Source organism: Aulonocara sp. 'chitande type north' Nkhata Bay, linkage group LG15, assembly GCF_057382095.1.
Source record: "Aulonocara sp. 'chitande type north' Nkhata Bay isolate Kocher_YH1m ecotype deep benthic linkage group LG15, A_spYH_male_GT1.1, whole genome shotgun sequence".
Taxonomy (NCBI): Eukaryota; Metazoa; Chordata; class Actinopteri; order Cichliformes; family Cichlidae; genus Aulonocara; species Aulonocara sp. 'chitande type north' Nkhata Bay.
The window spans coordinates 34,268,837-34,287,442 of record NC_141358.1 but is presented as its reverse complement, the minus strand read 5'-3'; the positions used below and the strand labels follow the sequence as shown (position 1 = coordinate 34,287,442).

Sequence of the window (18,606 nt, the reverse complement as noted above, 5' to 3'; positions counted from 1 at the left end):
GCATAAAAATATAACCTGTCTCTGATGGGTTTCTGACAATAATGGGGGCAAAGAGTAGATACGTGCAGTGGTTGGGATTTGGCTATTCCCCTGCCGCTCCTCGTTTCAACTATTTCTACTGCAGATCCCACAGATCAGTCACCCGTCTGCTCACCAGCTTGAAACAAGGAATAACAGTTTGCCTTCTCTGCTCAGCACTTTTATACTTCCACATAACTACATCCAAGCATGTTCCTGGCATGCTTGGACACTTTATTTCACATGTTACATTTTCTCATTCGGTTTAAACCTAAATTATTTTTCTATGATTAATCTTTAGCTTAACAACTTACAACTATTTTTCACACAGGACCAGTAGGATTGGATATTTTTATTCCTCAACAAATAAGTCATCGTTTAAATTGCTATTTGTATTTACTTCAGTTCAATTCAATTTTTTTTTACAGCACCAAGTCACAACAACAGTCGTCTCAAGGTGCTTTATACTGTAAGGTACCCCCACGATAATACATACAGAGGAAAACCGAACAGTCATATGGCCCCCTATGAGCAAGCACTTTGGCGACAGTAGGAAGGAAAAACTCCCTTTTAACAGGAAGAAACCTCCAGCAGAACCAGGCTCAGGGAGGGGCGGGGCCATCTGGGGTGAGACAAGGAAGACAGGATAAAAGACATGCTGTGGAAGAGAGCCAGAGATTAATAACAGGTATGATTCAATGCAGAGAGGTCTATTAACACATAGTGAGTGAAGAAGAAACACCCTCCTCCACAATGGGTTTCATTTAATATGAGTGACTCAGTAGTAACGCAACATATTGTTAAAAATGTCAGTCAGTATTCAGCAGTATTATGTCTGTATTATTGTTTCTACTGAGTAAGTGCATTTCAGAAATGGTTTTCTAATTATTTTTAGGAAATTTGGGATGTGAAAAATAGAATTATGAACACCAACAAATGGACATCTTTTATATTTTATTATTTGAAATGAATCATCTGTCATGTACACCACTAGAGTACACTGAAAAAAATTACCTGTGGGATTAACATAAAAAAAATGTACATTGGTTGCACGCAATTAAGTTATGTTTTGTCAACCTTCGTTTTTTATGTTCCAATTGCATACAATTATTTATACATAAAAACCGCGTCCGATAAATAAAACTCAGTTAAGGTTGATCTCACTGTATGTACTGTACATTTTTTTTTCAAAGCAACCAACAAAAACATTTTGAACAATGACCTGTATTTTTCAAAACAGCATACAGCTGTAACAGCAGTCCAGATGATACATGACTCCTCTGAATGCATCTCTTGAAAAACCAAAATGTACCTCACAAACATCTGCTGGATCCTGAATTCAACATTCTAGGGCCTATGACAAATATAACACTGAATTTGAAATCTCTTTCACGCCTCACTAATACTTACACTGTGGAAAACAGGGCATTAGAATATAGTTATCCTTCTTTCAGCCTGCAAACAATCAGATCCTACAGAGAATCCTTCTTATTATATACAATGTGCACTTATTTTTGTAAATTTATTGAACTTCTTTCTTTGAAATAAGAGCAATATTGGGCAGACGATAGTTTACATCCATACAATATCCTCTTGCAAATATTAGAAGAAATACGTGATAACATAAAAATTACAATACCATCTCTTTACATCATCATATACAGCTACTATACTCTATGCACAGTCTTTGATGACCGTGAACTCAACTCACATTGCTATGTGTTTAAATTACATTCTGGTCAGTCATTTCTCAGTACATACAATATGTAGCTAAATGAATTTGTGTTTATGAGCATGGAGACATTTCTCCATTCAGACCATAAAATGAATACCATGACTTACCTGGGTGATCCCAGCTATCCTGCTTACCAGATTGGGCAAAGCCTAGCACTATTCATTTGTATACAAGGGAAACCTGGGGGTTGCACCTGACTCACAAGTTTATCAGGCTAATGCACTTAACTCTGTCCCAGTTCTTAGGCTACTTTAACAGGAAACTCGTCTCCTTGCTCAGGGCTCAGGGTAGTGTAGATGACAGTGGGCTCCAAGACTCTAGGGCAAAGTGGAGGTGGTTCATATGGTGTTTGATTGTCTTTGTTTCTGAATTGCTTGTAGACTCGTGGGTCCTGGACCACATAGGTTGACGAGGAGGAGTAAAAAACCAGGCCCAAGATAATAATGAAGAATGACAACAGATAGAGACCCGAGAACTGAAACACAGAGACAGAGCTATCATGTGACGTTCAATATATGCATACATGCAATATTTTATTTTCAACCTATTCTAAAACTAATGTAAAGATGCACATTTCTTTTAGGATAATGCTGATTAATAACAGTTCATCGGGATTGGTTGTCCTGACTTGTCTTTTATTTAAATCTTATTTAAAGTCTCATAAAAATCTATTATATTTGTCTTTATTTGATAGTGCATGGTAGAAAATGTAGGGAATCAGTATTATCCAAGAAGGCAGTGTCAAAGTGAGATCTCTGCTGCTGGTATTAACACTATATTGCCAAAAGTATTCACTCACCAATCCAAATCACCAAATTCAAGTGTCCCACTTACGGTGCTTTCATGGCCACTGCTTCTACAAACATTTGTGAGAGAATGGGTCACTCTCAGGAACTCGGTGAATTCCAGTGTGGTGCCATGGTAGGATGCTGCCTATGCGACAAGTCTAGTTCTGAAATCTCCTTGCTACTAAATATTCCAAAGTCAAGTGTAAGTGGTATTATAACAACTTGGAAGTGACTGGGGAAGATGGTAACTTATTCACAAATTGGTGGTGTCAGCAGATGCTGATGCATATAGTGAGCAGAGGTCACCAAATTCTGCACAGTCAATCACTACAGACCTCCAAACTTCATGTGATCTTCAGATTAGCTCAAGGACAGATTCCTGTGCAGCTGCATCCAGCCTTACACCACCAAACGCAATGCAAAACCTGCATGCAGTCGTGTAAAGCATGCTGGACAACTGGACTTCAGTGCAGGCAGTGAAAGGAAGGCTTGTTCTCTGGAGTGAAGGCATTTTCTCTGGAGTGACGAATCTCGCTTTTCTATCTGGCAATCGGATAGATGAATTTGGGTTGGTGGTTACCAGGAGAAAGATCTGACTGTACTGTGCCAAGGTTTGGTCGAGGGTGGTGGCATTCTCACTCGGTGTTGGTCCAGTGTTGGGAACAGCATCACTTCCTGTTCCTGTTACACAATGGTGTAGCTTATCTGTGTAGCCCATTTAAGTAAAAACTGTTGGAAAATGACTTATTTCCTAGTGTCCCAAAGCTTTATTCAAAGCACACTCTTTGTTGAATAACTGGCTAATTATATTTACAGTATTCATTCACCGTGTCTTTAGGGATTCATTACATTAGCTTAGCTTTTAGCCAACTTACTAGCAGTACAGTGTCTTCAACTGTCCCTCCTGCACCTTAGTCCAAGTAGTCCTACACAGAAACCCCTAGTACACCAACCATTCACATCTAAAATTTTTCCCCACTCTGTGGCACACCCGCCAAGGAACAAACTCTGGTTTGGATCATTCTGTTTTGAGAAACGTGTCGTTACAAACACCATGTCTTCCAAAGACCAGAGCAGGGACATTCAATGAACCCTGAAATTGCTGGCTAAAGATAAACAGATTTGGTAAAATTCTAATTCACATCGGCAGCAATTAAAACCTAGATACATCAATCGGAGGTCAGTAAAATTAATGTTGAACCAGTGTGTAACTTTACCAAAACAATGTCAGACGTAGATGTAGTTTTCTCTCGTCCCCTCCTCAGTCGAACCAGGAATGACATGTTTAGTCACATATTTTCCTTAAATTGCTGGCTGTCTGAGTGGTGTCCAAAAAATGATGTGAGCTTTATAGATAATTGGGAAACTTTCAGGGGAAAACCTGATCTTAGCATGGAAGACAGCATCCATCCCACTTTGGATGGAGCAGCTCTCATTTCTAGAAATGTATTAAAGCCCCCAAAAGATGACTATCCAGAGCTGGGACCAGGAAGCAGAGTTGCAGTGCTAAAAGCCTCTATGCAGCTTCTCTCCTCCCGTTATCTCCCCAAAAACCCATCCCCTTAGAGACTGTATCTGCTCCCAGTCCAACAAAAAACAAACCAAAACTCAGCAAAAGACAACTTAAACATAAACAAATCACAAAGAAAGACCAATTTAGTATCTATAACTGCACCAACGAGTAAAACTGTTAAATGTGGATCATTAAGCATTAGGTCTGTCTTTCTGAGCCCAGGCTAGAAAACAATTTAATAATTGATCAGCATATTGATGTACCCTGCGTTACAGAAAACTGGTCAAATGAATCAACACCCCTGAGTTATACTAGCTCAGAATCCTCAAAGCACAAGACGAGGAGGAGGAGCAGCAGCCGCAATATTCCACTCCTGCTTATTAATCAACCAAAGACCCAGACAGAGTTTTAATTCATTTAAAAGCCTGATGCTTAGCCTTCTTCACCCTAACTGGAAAACTCAAAAAACAGTTTTATTTGTTATCTATTGTCCACCCTAGCCCTTACTGATTTAGTTTTCAGTTCAGATAAAATAATTATATTGTGGGTGATTTTAACAACCATGTAGATGCTGAAAATAACAGCATAAACATTGCATTTAATCTGTTATTAGACTCAATTGGCTTCTCTCAAAATTTAAAAGAACCCACCACCACTTTAATCACACTCTAGATCTTGTTTTAATATATTGCATAGAAACTTTACGTTTAAAAGTGTTTCCAGAAAACCCTTTCTTGTCTGATCATTTCCTAATAACATTTAAATTTAGATTAATGGATTACACAGCAGTAGGGGAATATCAGAGTAGATGTCTTTTTGAAAGTCTGGTAAGTACGGAAAGAATTCCTCCACCGTTCTCTTCAATGTTATATACCAACACAGAGAGCAGCTAGCTAAATTCTACTCCCACAGTGGTCGATTATCTCGTTAATAATGTTACATCTTTGGTCAGTATGACCCTGGATACTCTGGCTCCTCTGAAAAAGATAACTTAGCTCTGTTGAGCTTTAACATTAACTAGTAATAACTAGTAGAATCTTCCCATTGAATTTTTTTTGTGTGTTTTCCTTCCTCTGGGGAACTAAAAGTACCCACCAAAAAACACATGACATATCAATGGAAAGCATAGGATGTCCTCTCTTTAGTACATCAGTACTTAGTAAGGTACACTACAGGTCAAAAGGTTCAGAACACCCCAATTTTTCCAGTTATTTCTTACAATTCAAGTCGTTCAAGTCTAATGAATGGGTAAGTGGTGAACTGCCAGAGGTTAAAAAAGGTAAGGTTACCAAAAACTGAAAGATAATGTTTATTTCAGAATTATACAAAAATGCCTTTTTCAGGGAACACAAAATGGGTTAACAATTTAAAGCTGTTCTGCAGCAATAGAGGCTCATCAAGCCTTGAAAGCTGTTCATACTAATTCCTACAGCTGTTCCAACCTTTCACTCTGAACACTCTGACAGGAAGAGGTCTGACAGACCCAAAGCCACAACTGATAAACCACAACAGAAAAAAGAACAAGATGGTAAGCTTGAAAACATGGAATGGCCAGCACAGTCTCCAGACTTAAACCCCATCAAGGTGGACAAAAGAGTGAAAGCAAAGTAACCTACAAGTGCCACACATTTATGGGAACTTGTGCAACAGTCTTCCTTAGATAGTTAGATAGTTAGTTTTTGTTAATTTATGTTGTAATTCATGTTAGGTCAGTCTGTCTTGTCTCTGCTAGCCAGCTAACTAGGCCTCTTAGTTAGCTAGTTTAGTGTTTTCTGTTTATTTATGTTGTAAATTTATGTTGCATGTAGCAGCTTGGTCCTGGAGGAACGTTGTTTCGATTCACTGTGTACTAACTGTATATGGTTGAAGTGACAATAAAGCCAACTTGACTTGAAAACTTGAAAAAAAAAACAAAAAAAAAAACAGATATGGGAAGAACTTTCTGACAAATATTTGATTGTATTGTAGAAAGAATGCCACAGGTGTGTTCAGCTGTTATATCTGCAAGGGTGGCTACTTTGACGAGTCAACAGTTTAGAATACTTATTTGTACTGTGCTTTCCTTTCAGAGTTCAATCAGACATTAAACTGGATAATTTTCAATAACAAACTGGACAAATTGACTGGCAGTGTAGCTCAAATAAGTCAAAAGATTTTGACCAAAATCAGACCTCATGTTATCTTAAATACCTTAGGTACCTCATAGTACCATATCACCCCAACAGCCCCAATCACTCTCACACTGGAAACTTACTTGTTGTTCCTAGGGTATTTAAACGTAGAATGGGAGGCAGAGCCTTCTTTCAGGCCCCTCTTCTATGAAACTACCTCCCAGCTTGGATTTGGAAGACAGACACTATCTCTAACTTAAGATTAGGCTAAAGACTTTCCTTTTTGACAAAGCTTATAGTTAGGGCTGGACCAGGTATCCCTGAATCCTCCCTTAGTGATTGCGCCATAGGCCCAGTATTTCTCCTTCTCTCAACCCTTGTCACTCACTATGTGTTTATACACCACTCTGCATTTAATTAAGCATTATTATTCATCTCTTTCTCCCTTCCACAGCATTTTTTTGTCCCGTCTTTCTCACCTCTATAAGTTGCAGCAGATGACCTTCCTAAGCTTGCTTCTGGTGGAAGTTTCTTTCTGGAGGTTAAAAGCTTTTCTTTCCACTGCCACCAAAGTGCTTGCTCATAGGAGGTCATCTGATTGTTGGGATTTTCTCTACATTATTGTAGGGTCTTTACTTTAAAATATTAAGCACCTCGAGGCAACTGCTGTTGTGATTTGGTGCTATATAAATAAGATTGAATTGAATTGAAATATGGTGTGGGGGTGTTTTTCAGGAAGTGAGCTTAGCCCCTTAGTTCCCAGGAACTCTTAATAGTTCAGCATACCAAGACATTTTAGACAATTTCATGCTCCACACTTTGTGTATTTGCGATCATTCTCTTGCTTATACATCCACCTTCATTTTATCATCATCATCCTGGTAGATGGCAGCAGCTTTTTATCACGATCGTCTCAATACATGTTTTCTTCAATTACATGAAGCATACCAGTGCTCTATGCTGAAAAACAGCCCCACATCATGAGGTTCCCACCTCCAAACTTCGGTGTTGGGATGGCGTTTTTGAGGTCATATACAATGTCTTGACTTCTTTTCATGTGTGGATTGTATGGGTTGTTACCGACATCTAGTGATATTTCATGTCAATAGCACCATTAAAAATATATTTACTAAGAACATAGATGAAGCGTTCAATACTTATTTTACCCCCTATACTGTGCTAAAACAATCATCTGACAAATAAACTCTCTAAAGGCATTATTTAAGCATTTCAGCTCCCAGTTTTGGGATTACCTGTTTTCCCTTCTAGTGGACATGGTTAATGGCAACTAAGCTATTGATAGTTTCTTATATGCTACAACTAAGCTACAACGTAAATAAATGTGGCATAAAGACCGTCAGTTACGAGACTTCCGATAAAAATTTACTATAAAAATTATTATTATTTTTTTTCTAAGGTTGTAAGAAAACAGTTTCCAGAAAATCTGCTCAGTTTAAACTCTTAGGTGGCATTTTAAAATATGCTTTGACAAATTTTTACAACACATCTCAAGTTCTCAGCTTTGAAGATACATTTCTCATTATAGCATCACCGAATACAGTAAAGATAAACTCCGTTTTCCTTGTATTACTTCTGGAGCCTGTGTGAATGTCCTGCTGCCCATGTCACCAAACCCACTCACCCTCCACCATCAGACCTGTGCCACCTGCCTGCCAGCATAGCTCTTGCCTTTTTGTGTTCACCTCATCCATTCTTAACTTTATATCACTTTTTATGAGCAAAAAAATATTTCTAAGTGCCACAAGTATCATTAGCATTTTCATAAGTCACAACAGTGTACATCATTTATACCACAATGCAGTTCAGTTATTTTAGTTTTAATCAACTAAATCAATTAGTCTAGTCAAACTAAATAGTGCTTTACTCTTATATATATATCTTTTAAACTGCACATCATCACATAAATGATTCCTGGCAGTTGATTACCTTGTAGTGAAAGAGAAAGAGGCCACAGAAGAGACTGTAAAGGTCAGCTGTGAGCAGAGACAGATTGACTGAGGTGGCACTAGTCCTCTTCATCACAACAGGCATGAAGCTGTAAAGGCCAAACATGAAGGCACTGAAACCAACATAAAGAAGACCTGTGAACACACAAAGAGGTATCGTTTTTAATAGGATTTACTTTTATTTCATTATAAAGTGCTCAAATACAGTAGAGAAACTCTATATAAGAACCAGTCTATGTACCATTTACCATAAAAGTGGTTATTGTGATCTTATGGATCATGCTATGAGTTATTGCTAACTCTTCATTCCCAACCTACACTGTAGAGATGCAGAAAAACACATTTGTGTACCAACATTTTTTACATACTGAGGCATAGTCACAAGCCCTTTTCTCCAGACAAACCAAGGCAAAAAACTTTTATGGGATTTCCTAACACATTTTGTGTCTTTTTGTAAGTGAACAGGGTACTTCTCCAATATTTTTCATTTTAGTTCAGTTGTATTTATATTGAACCAAATCACAACAACAGGTGCCTCAATGTGATCTATATTTAAATTCTAGCCTGATTCTACTAGAGGTTTCTTTCTATTACAAGGGAGTTTTTTCTTCACAGAGTCTCTAAGTGCTTGCTCATAGGGGGTTGTCTGATTCCAATACTATGTGGTCTTTATCTTAAAATGAAGTGCCTTAAGGGACTTTTGTAAATAGTCTCTATACACATATACAGTTGAATTGAACTAACTTGAATGTGATTCCTGCCACTTTGACCAAGATCCATGTGAGCAGATCTGAGAATGAGAGGTTTCAGGGTGTTTTGCCTCCTCTTTTATGGCTGATGTACCTACCATCAAAATGCCATCTTGTGTGACTGGCAGCAGCCACTAGAGAGGGCTACCTTATAATGCAAGCATGTAGCTTGAAAATTTCTTCTCAGAAGCCCATCCCTTGATAAAGCACACTGGTTCCATCTCTGACTCTGTCACTTACAGAAGGGAGCTGAAGAGCGTGCAAATCTTTGAAGTCTTATTTGTGAGAAAGCTTGAGAAAGTCTGATAAAGTTTGAGAAACAAATGCTTTGACTTTTTATCCTTGAGTGATGGTTTCCCATGTTTTCCTAAGTGATGAGCTTCATTACATACTTCAATACGAGGACCCATGTGCTTGGAAGTGTGAGTAAATGCATTAACTGCATTTTCATTGACCTCTAGGTCAATACAGAAATGCTGTAGGTCAGCATCTCTGCAAAAAGCCACATCATCTGCAAAAAGCAGAGATGAGATCCTGAGAAAGTGAAAGCCTTCCACCACTTGGCTACGCCTAGAAATTCTGTCCATAAAAATAGTGAACAGAATCGGTGACAAAGGGCAGCCCTGGCGGAGCCCATCACCCACCAGGAACAAGTCCGACTTATTGCTGGCTATGCGGACCAAGCTCTTCGAAAGCGGTCGTATAAGGACTGAATGGCCCGTAGCAATGGGCCAGACACCCCATACTCCCGGAGCACTCCCCGCAGGACATCCCGAGGTACATGGTCGAATGCCTTCTCCAAGTCCACAAAACACATGTAGACTGGTTGGGCAAACTCCCATGCACCCTCGAGTATCCTCAAGAGGATAAAGAGCTGGTCCAGTGTTCCATGACCAGGACGAAAACTGCATTGTTCCACCTGTATCTGAGGGTCAACTAACACACACACACACACACACACAGTTGTGTGTGTGTGTGTGTGTGTGTGTGTGTGTGTGTGTGTGTGTGTGTGTGTGTGTGTGTGTGTGTGTTCAGAGTCACCTATCTGCCAGTTCCAGGATACTCTTAGAAGCTCTTTGTGTTCCATGATAGCCCTGCAACAAAGCATACACAGAGATTTAATAGCACTGGCTTATTTTTACAGAACCAGAGTTCCTTTAGGGTCTTGGTGCACAGTGGACAAAGAATGTTTATTCTAGTTTAGTATGGCCAAAACCACTTTCAGTGGTCCCAAAAAAGTTGATTCTGTTCATCTGGACGTAACATAACAATTTGCATATTAATGATCAAGAAACTGACCTCATGGCCCATTGTTTGCCAGTGGTGCTAGTTTCAGTCATTATACAAATGTACTCATTATACAGTTGGAGAAACCTGCAGTCAGCAGAGACTGAAGAAGTCACTTGGATGAGTGACAAAACGTTTCTCCCACTGAAAACACTATGTTCAAATGAACAGAATGAACCTTTTGGGATTTCCTTACCTGGATGATTGAGCATGCATCAAGACACTTTCAGTGGTGTTTCGCTTTTTGTGTAAAGGTTCAAATTGCAGATAAATGGGGTGGTTGTAGCTCAGGAGGGAGAGCAGGTAATCTGCATACCAACTGGAAGGTTTGGTGGTTTGATTCCTGGCTGCTCTATTGTGCATGCCATATATACTTGGGAAGATGCTAACCCCAAGTTGCTCTCTCCAATGCATATACTGGAGTATGAATGTTAGATAGAAAGCACTTACTTAGAAAACACATTAAAAAAGTGCTTGTGTGAATGGGTGAATAAGTTAAGTTGTATAAACTGGCTTGAGTGCTCAGGTGGAGTAAAAGAAGTTCTATATAAGAACTAGTCCATGTGCCTCAAAGTTTTAGATTTCATTTCCTGGTGAAAATTTGTCTAAAATACCTGAGCCTACCTATAAGTTACATTCAGAAAGTGTTGTTCTTACATCCTCTCACCATTTGTACCTGTAATGTACCTGTGTTATCATTATGCATTAATACTTAATTTTTTAAAGGTAAAATGTATTCTCTTAAAGGCTAATAACAAATGCTGTAAAATACACATAGTTCAGTTAAAAGTACAATATGTCTAAAATTTGATTAAATTTAAATTTAAATTTAGAAATTAAAGAAAACTACATCAAAACTGTGCTAAATATACCTAGCTTGTTACTTATTAAATTTTGACCACTTGCATTTATGAAGCATGTTTCTCCTCCACACAAACTCACAGCTGAATGCCGCTGAAGAAGGATCCAAATAGTCCCAACATGCCCAGGAATTCAACACGACTCAAGTTCTTTACAATAAACTCTTCGCATACATTGGATATTCCGTACAGCATAGCTCCTCCCAGAACTAGCAGATTCCCAAACAGCTTCTGCTCTCCTGGAAAGATTCAGGAAGAAAGAGAGGAGGAATCAACACTCACAAATGACCAAGAGACCCCAACAAACTCACAGCACCCACACATGCATGCACCCTTAGTGGGCCACAATAATGCATTCTTTATCATATCAAATTACCAGTGGATCTGTGCCTTGATGAGCTGCTTGCAATCAAATGTAAATTTGTTGAGTGTCATCTTTTAAGTATTTATGTGTACTTGACAGTGTGTACTTGGTACTTGCCAAAGCCTTGCTGTCCACCAAGAAGAATGTCAGCTCCTACAATGCAGCCAATGCCAAGCAAACATAGACCTGTCCCGACAAAATGGACAGTCTTGTATCTCACTAGGAGAAAGAACCAGGACAGCAGCAATACCACTGGGATGACAAAACAGTCTAAGAGCTGAGAGAAAGAATCGTGCACAGAGAAAAAAATAAACAGGTTGATGATTTCTTTTTCGTTCACACCGGAAGTGTTGTTTCATTCTAATCAGACTTATCTTTTTGTTACTGTTGACTAGTGGCTCCATTACTGTGTATTCTAAACAATGCAATAAGTGATTTCAGTAGAGTTCCTAGTGGTCTGTCAATGCAGATTAGATCCGCATCACTGTCAGAGGATACCAATTTAATGTTTAAGAGACCCAAAGATTAATAATCAAATAGAATAGAACAGAATAGCCCTTTATTGTCATTGTAGATGTACAATGAAATTGTGGGTGACCCACACAAACTGCAGGAATATAATATAAATAGTAAGACTGCAGGAATAATTATTCATCCATCCATCTTCTTCCGCTTATCCGGATCTGGGTCGTGGGAGCAGCAGCCTAAGCAGAGAAGTGTCCATTTGAGCAGGTGGGTGTAGCTGGTGTGGATCCCTGCCTCCTGTAACCACCTTGGGGCGGGCCTACCATTCTCTCAACTGGACAGCGCACCTAGAGTTAGATCTGGACAATCAATGGAGGCTATTTATGGCCAACTTCACTGTCACCTCACCGCCAGTTCGGCAACCCACCTAAGCTGGTAACAGGCTCAAAGGCCGTTAAAGTTTCCATTTATGACACCCCATACTCCTGAAGCACCTCCCACAGGACACTACCAGGGACATAGTCTAATGCCTTCCACAAGTCCACAAAGCAGCTTGTCCAGTGTTCCACGACCAGGATGAAAGCCGCATTGTTCCTCCTGTATCCAACTACGGACTCTCCTTCACATCTCCTTCACATCACCCATCATTGAATCATACTTTTATTATCTCTGGCTCTCTTCCGCAGCATATGATTTTTCTTGTCTTCTTTCCCTCTCCAGAACCAGTCTCGGCAGATGGCCGCCCCTCCCTGAGCCTGGTTCTGCTGGAGGTGTCTTCCTGTTAAAAGGGAGTTTTTCCCTCTCACTGTCGCCAAAGTGCTTGCTCATAGGAGGTCATATGATTGTTGGGTTTTTCCCTGTATGCATTATTGTAGGATCTACCTTACAATATAAAGCACCTTGAAGCAACTGTTGTTGTGATTTGGTGCTGTATAAATAAAATTGAATTCAACTGAAGTCGGCAGTGCTCCACTCGCACTATACACAGTGCAGGTAGAGCACCACTTTCCCCTCCTGAGTCGCGTAAACATATCGCAATATATATCGTGTATCATGAGAGGGCCAAAAAATATCTTGATATTAGATTTTCCTCTCATCACCCAGCCCTACTTTATTCTATACACTTTAAGCACTTTACATACCTTGCACCCTGTGCTAATTTAAATTCACTTATTACATTTCAAAGACATGCATGTCTTTGAAAATCAAAGACATGCATTTCTTTGAAATGTGGGAGGAAGCCAGAGTAACTAAATTCTGAACTGCAAATCCCACATATCCAACCAAGGACCTGCTTGCTCTGATGCAGCAACACCTAGCATGGCACCACCATGCCACACTGGCGAAGCAGAAGTCAAGGTATCCTGATTCTTCACTGATTTTCCATAATGGAACTCAAGGGCTTTTTTATTTAAACAAAAAACAAAAAACCTCAAACAAGCTTTGTACCATAAACATCAACATTATTTTGTCAGACTTCACAAAAACTCTATGGGTACTATGAGGACAGCTGGCTTTGATGTAATGTCTGCAAACACGCACAGAAGCACTCACACATACCAACCTGTACACTGGACAGTGTAGTGTACTGGTAAGCCCTAAGGACCAAATAGTTGGCCTCAATGTCTATGACACCCAGAATCATGTATTTCCACCAGCGCTGCATTAGAATGGCCAGCAAGTTCCCTTCCCCTGGTGAGAAACATAGAAAGGGACAAAAGGAAAGAATCTCACAACAGTATTCCAAACATAGGGACAAGAATTCACTCCATTACAGCACATGTGCACACACACACTCACACACAAAATTGTGTTTTCATATCTTAGTGGGGACATCTAATGCTTTCCCTAGCATCTTACCCTAACTATCACAAATGAAGGATAACCCTAACTGCTTAGCCTAAACCTAACCATAAACGTATTGTAACCCTGATACTAAAACCACATTTTGAGTGTCAAAAAGACTTCAAACTCTTGGGGACAGGCATTTTGTCCCCATAAGGGCTACTGGTCCCCACAAGTTTAGTAATATTCAAATTTTTGGTCCCCACAAATATATGTAAACATTGTGTACACACACACACACACACACACACACACAAAGTTACAAATGTCCTATTTAGTCAGTCAGCCAAAAATATTATTTTCTGTTTATATTTCGTGAAAATTGTGCAAGTAGTTTATACCATAAGATCAAATATGAAAGTCATTTCCACAACTTTGTCATTATCAAATAAAGTTAGGATCTTGCAACACAGAAGTTTGCAACAAGTGACAGTGAGTCTTTCACATCAATGTGAAAGATCAACAGGACCCTAAGAGTCTTCATCAGGGACTCAATGGGGACGTGGCAGACAACACTAGAGGCCAACTTCAAAGTCATAGCACAAGTCGCCATCAAGTGCAGGATGTACCAAGAAGATGCTCTGTCCCCACTGCTGTTCTGCATAGGCCTGAACCCCCTCAGTGAGTTCATTAACAACACTGGCTATGGATACCGACTATGGAATGGAGCAGTTGTCAGTCACCTCCTCTACATGGATGACATTAAGCTGTATGCCAAGAGTGAACAAGACATCGATTCACTGATCCACACCACCAGGATATACAGCAATGACATCGGAATGTAGTTCAGACTGGAGAAGTGTAGTCAGATGATAACAAAAAGAGGGGAAGGTAGTCAGAAGCTCTGAGCACAAGATCCATAGAGGCTGGGGTCTATCACACCAGGCAAGACCCGAGGCGCAGACTGTGTAAAGATGTCCCCGAGACAATCCAGCACATAACAGCAGGGTGCAAGATGCTAGCAGACAGGGCATACATGGAACACCATAACCAAGTGGCCGGCATAGTATACAGAAACATCTGTGCCGAATATGGCCTGGAAGTTCCGAGGTCAAAATGGCAAACTCCCCCAAGGGTGGTGGAGAATGACCGAGGGGCTTCCAGATACAGACGGACAAAATGGTGGTGGCTAACCAACCCGACATAGTGTTGGACAAGCAGAAGAAGACGGCCTTAGTGATAGATGTAGCAATACAGAAGGAAGGCATGAAGGAACATGAGAAGCTTGAGAAGTAACAAGGGCTCAGCGAAGAGCTCAAGAAGATGTGGAGGGTGAAGGTAACAGTGATCCCAGTGGTAATCGAAGCGCTCGGTGAAGTGACTCCCAAGCTAAATGAGTGGCTCTCATCAAAATAACTAATGTCCACTCTTATTGGAGTGGACTCTGACCACTAACCTCTAACTCAGCATCCTCATCCTCCTGGACCTTTCTCTAGCCTTCAACACCGGTTTCTCATCTAACTAACCGGTGCTTTACTCTCTTGCTTTCAGTCCTATCTCTCCAACACACAATAGTTTGTGAACAGTAAATGGACATAAAGCACTTTTCTACTCTATATACAGTTGGAGAAACCTGCAGTCAGCAAATATGAAAGTGCATATTTGCTGACTGCACAGACAGTTAGTTAGAAAGCACTTTATACAAGTGCTTTCTAACTAACATTGGCACACATTCATACTCCAGTGGATGCATCGGAGTGCAACTTGGGGTTAGTATCTTGCCCAAGGATATTTAGGATTCAGACTGGAGGGTTTGAACAACCAATTAGCAGATGACCTGCTCTACCGCCTGAGCTACAGCCACCCAGTCTGTTACACGTCTACTCCAGTTAACCAAGATGTGCCTCAAGGTTCTGTGCTTGGATCCCTGCTCTTCATTTTGGTATTTATTTGCGAATCTAGTTTCATTTCAGCTTATCTGGTTAAATTCTGTCATGCCTAGGTTACAGTGTAAGTTCATGGCTTATCACGTTCCCCTTATGTCCCACCCCTGTGTTTAAGTCTCCCATATTGGTTAGTGTGTCTGTCTGTCATGTCTCATGTCTGCGTGGTTCATGTTGTCAAGCTCATGTCACGTCTGCGTCCTATTTATAGTTCCTGTTGTATTTTGAAGGGGTCTTGTGTTCCATGGTGTCATTAGGTTCATTCTAGTCAGCTGTTTCCTCATGTGTCTCCACTTCCATTGATCTCCTCGTTTGTGTATTTAAGCCCTCTGTCTTCTTGACTTCAGTGTCTTGTGTCTGTGCTACCCACATCATCTCACAGTTTTCATAGTTATCTTGTTAAAAATCATAGTGAGAATCATAGTTTAAAGTCATAGTTAAAATTTGCCCAGTGTAAATTTCGGTTTTCTCTCATTTTGCCTTGTCTTATGTTTGTGAGTTTCAGCCCCAAAATAAAGGCTTGCTTTTTGTTCAAGTTTAGTTTTGGTTCCTCATCTGTGTCTCCACCTGGGTCCTCCTCACACACTCCACACAGTCTGTCTCCGCAGGCTGTGACAATATTAACATAAAAACAAAACATAAAACAGGCCTGATGGTACTCAAACTGAACATGAATTAAAAGTCAACACAAAAAAGACTGTATAGACCCTGGTATTCATTGACATAGACAGTTGCCTCATCTTCATTATTATCATTCTTATTATAATTAGATAGCTAGATAGAATATTGATATTGATTTATGCACTCACACATCTTAGCTTGTGGCTTTACCTTGCTTGACTGCCAACGTGGTAGTGTACACCAGAAACAGCAGGATGTAGTTGAGGAAGCTCTGAAACACTGGAGTGTTAGCGTGAAAGTCATTCGCCAGGTATTTGCTTGTCAGACCTAAAGCGCAAATTAACAAGGACAGGACCTGACCCAGGGCCAAGGTCACCAGCAGGTCCCTGTGGAGGACAGCACACACGGACAAAAAGTCAGTTTTATGACTGAGCATGAATGGCAAGGATTATTATAATCATAAGGCAATAATATACTCTAACGTTCTCTGCTTGTTACATCATTCTCTGTCACAAGAGATGACTTATAAAATTAAATACCTGAAATCATACTTACTAATGCAATAACCGTTTTTGGCCACCAGGAGTACTTGAATGTACCAAGAAGCACACAGTGACCCACAATATTTTGTCAAAAGTATACGCTTGTCCGCCTTCACAAGTATGTGAACTTTTTTTAAAAAGAAAACCTGTCCTGCAGTCAGTATTGTGATCTGAGTGCACGGTGGTGCCGAACACATTTTGCCTTTGCAACAACAGCTATACAGAATCTCTATAGGCTCCTCTTGTTCATGTGAATCTTTTATCTGTTTATTTGTTTGTTTGTTTTTGTTTTATTTCAGACATTACATTATATGTGGAATAGTACAATGATGTCTAAGGCAAGACAGGCAAGACACCAAAACAATAAAAAAAAAATACAACAGGTGGGGAGGTAGAAACAAATAGACAAAAACAGACAAAATAGTTTGTTTGAAACAAACAAGAATTCCTTTCACTGGAGCTTGTAAAAACAACCCCAGACCATAATACCCAGTTTACACCAACCACTGCATCCAATGCTTTATATTGTACTTAGTGATGTAATGCTTAAATGTAGCTGCTCGGCCATGGAAACCAAAAATGATCATCACTTGATATCTTACTGTTTGTGTCTGATAAGGTTGTCCACTGTTGGAATGACAGAGAATGAATCAAAACAGTACAAGGAAGGCAGCTAAAAATTAGAAGTAGAATAGAATAGAATTAGAATTGAACTTACCATAAAGCTATGTAAAACTGAAATGGTCCTCCTCCACCAAGACAGAAATAACTATTTGTGCAATAATTACCAAGAGGATGTTGATTAAACTTGGTGGAGATGTGGGACATGAGAAAAGGAAGAACCTATTGAACCCATTCGATTACTTTCCGCATCTTGCAAAAGAAGGATCAACTTAAGCCTTTCTGTAGGTTACTACAAGTGACTCTTTCACTTTGTCACGTTGTTTTCACAGCTGAAACGTTGATGTGTTGCACATATAAATTCGAGCTAGTTTAAGCTAATAGACGACACCAATATAGGAGAAATATGCTTTCTCTTTCTAGTCCCTGTCAGTACTCTCGCTGCAGCATTTTGGATTAACTGAAGGCTTTCCAGGGAGTTTTTTAGGACATTCTAATAATAACGAATTACAGTAATCATGCCTAAAAATAATAAATCCATCTACTAGTTTTTCAGCGTCACTGTGAACAGGGATATTTATAATTTTGGAGATGTTTCGAAAATGGAAGCGAGCAGTCCTACATATTGGTATTGGTAGGCATGTAGTAGGCAAATACAAAGGGAGTTTGAAGGATGCAGTGAGTGAGGCCAATGAGTAGAGGTGACGGAGGCTTTAGCAGACACGGGGACTGGACAGCAGCAATTTAGCGGAAAGATAAACGCAGCACGGCAGCAGACACCGACCCAACACAACTTGTCTAGCCCTGGACACCAACATAAAACGAAATGTATTATAAATGTATTAACGCTCCTTCTCGAATGCTTTACCCTCCACACACACAGCTCTTTGCACGATGCTACGATGACATCTGTTGCTCAGTATGCAGCAGAATCTGACGGGTGTGATGGAGAGCCTGTGTTTGGAGCGCAGAGTGAATGTAAATTGTTCAGCGCCATCACGATCATCTTACCTCGTCAAGACCTTTCTGATCCGCTGGTAAAGGCTTGCGGTGCCCGTATCTCTGGGAACACCCTGTACTGTCGACACAAAAGAAATCATTATTTTACCGAGCGTGCGGATATCAGCGCATTGTGCTCGGAGGAGTACCGGAGGAGAAGGAGGGGCGTCGGCAGAGAAGCTGCGGAGCTACTGGTCTCCGTCCCGCGGGCAGCAGTGCACAGGTTGCAATGCACTTC

The 18,606-nt window shown here is 40.1% G+C and overlaps 1 protein-coding gene across 1 annotated transcript; it reads right to left on the bottom strand.

Annotated features, from left to right (window-relative positions):
* Positions 1 to 267: 267 nt before the first annotated feature.
* On the bottom strand, positions 268 to 18,606 carry slc35f1 (solute carrier family 35 member F1). The gene is made up of 8 exons (XM_086263048.1): positions 18,381 to 18,606; positions 16,417 to 16,592; positions 13,422 to 13,549; positions 11,510 to 11,669; positions 11,111 to 11,267; positions 9,923 to 9,975; positions 8,113 to 8,267; positions 268 to 2,228 (listed from the first exon to the last, which is right to left on the bottom strand). Exons 1-8 carry the CDS (start codon positions 18,467 to 18,469, stop codon positions 1,995 to 1,997), a joined length of 1,152 nt encoding a protein of 383 aa, XP_086119174.1. The 5' UTR covers positions 18,470 to 18,606; the 3' UTR covers positions 268 to 1,994.

Excerpts from the sequence above, each read along its gene's own strand:
- slc35f1 (XM_086263048.1), bottom strand. The coding sequence starts at position 18,469 with ATGATTTCTTTTGTGTCGACAGTACAGGGTGTTCCCAGAGATACGGGC. Across the intron at positions 13,550-16,416 it reads CACGTTGGCAGTCAAGCAAG|GGGAAGGGAACTTGCTGGCC; the intron begins GTAAAGCCACAA and ends GTTTCTCACCAG. Across the intron at positions 9,976-11,110 it reads TTCTTCAGCGGCATTCAGCT|GGCTATCATGGAACACAAAG; the intron begins GTGAGTTTGTGT and ends GCTTTGTTGCAG.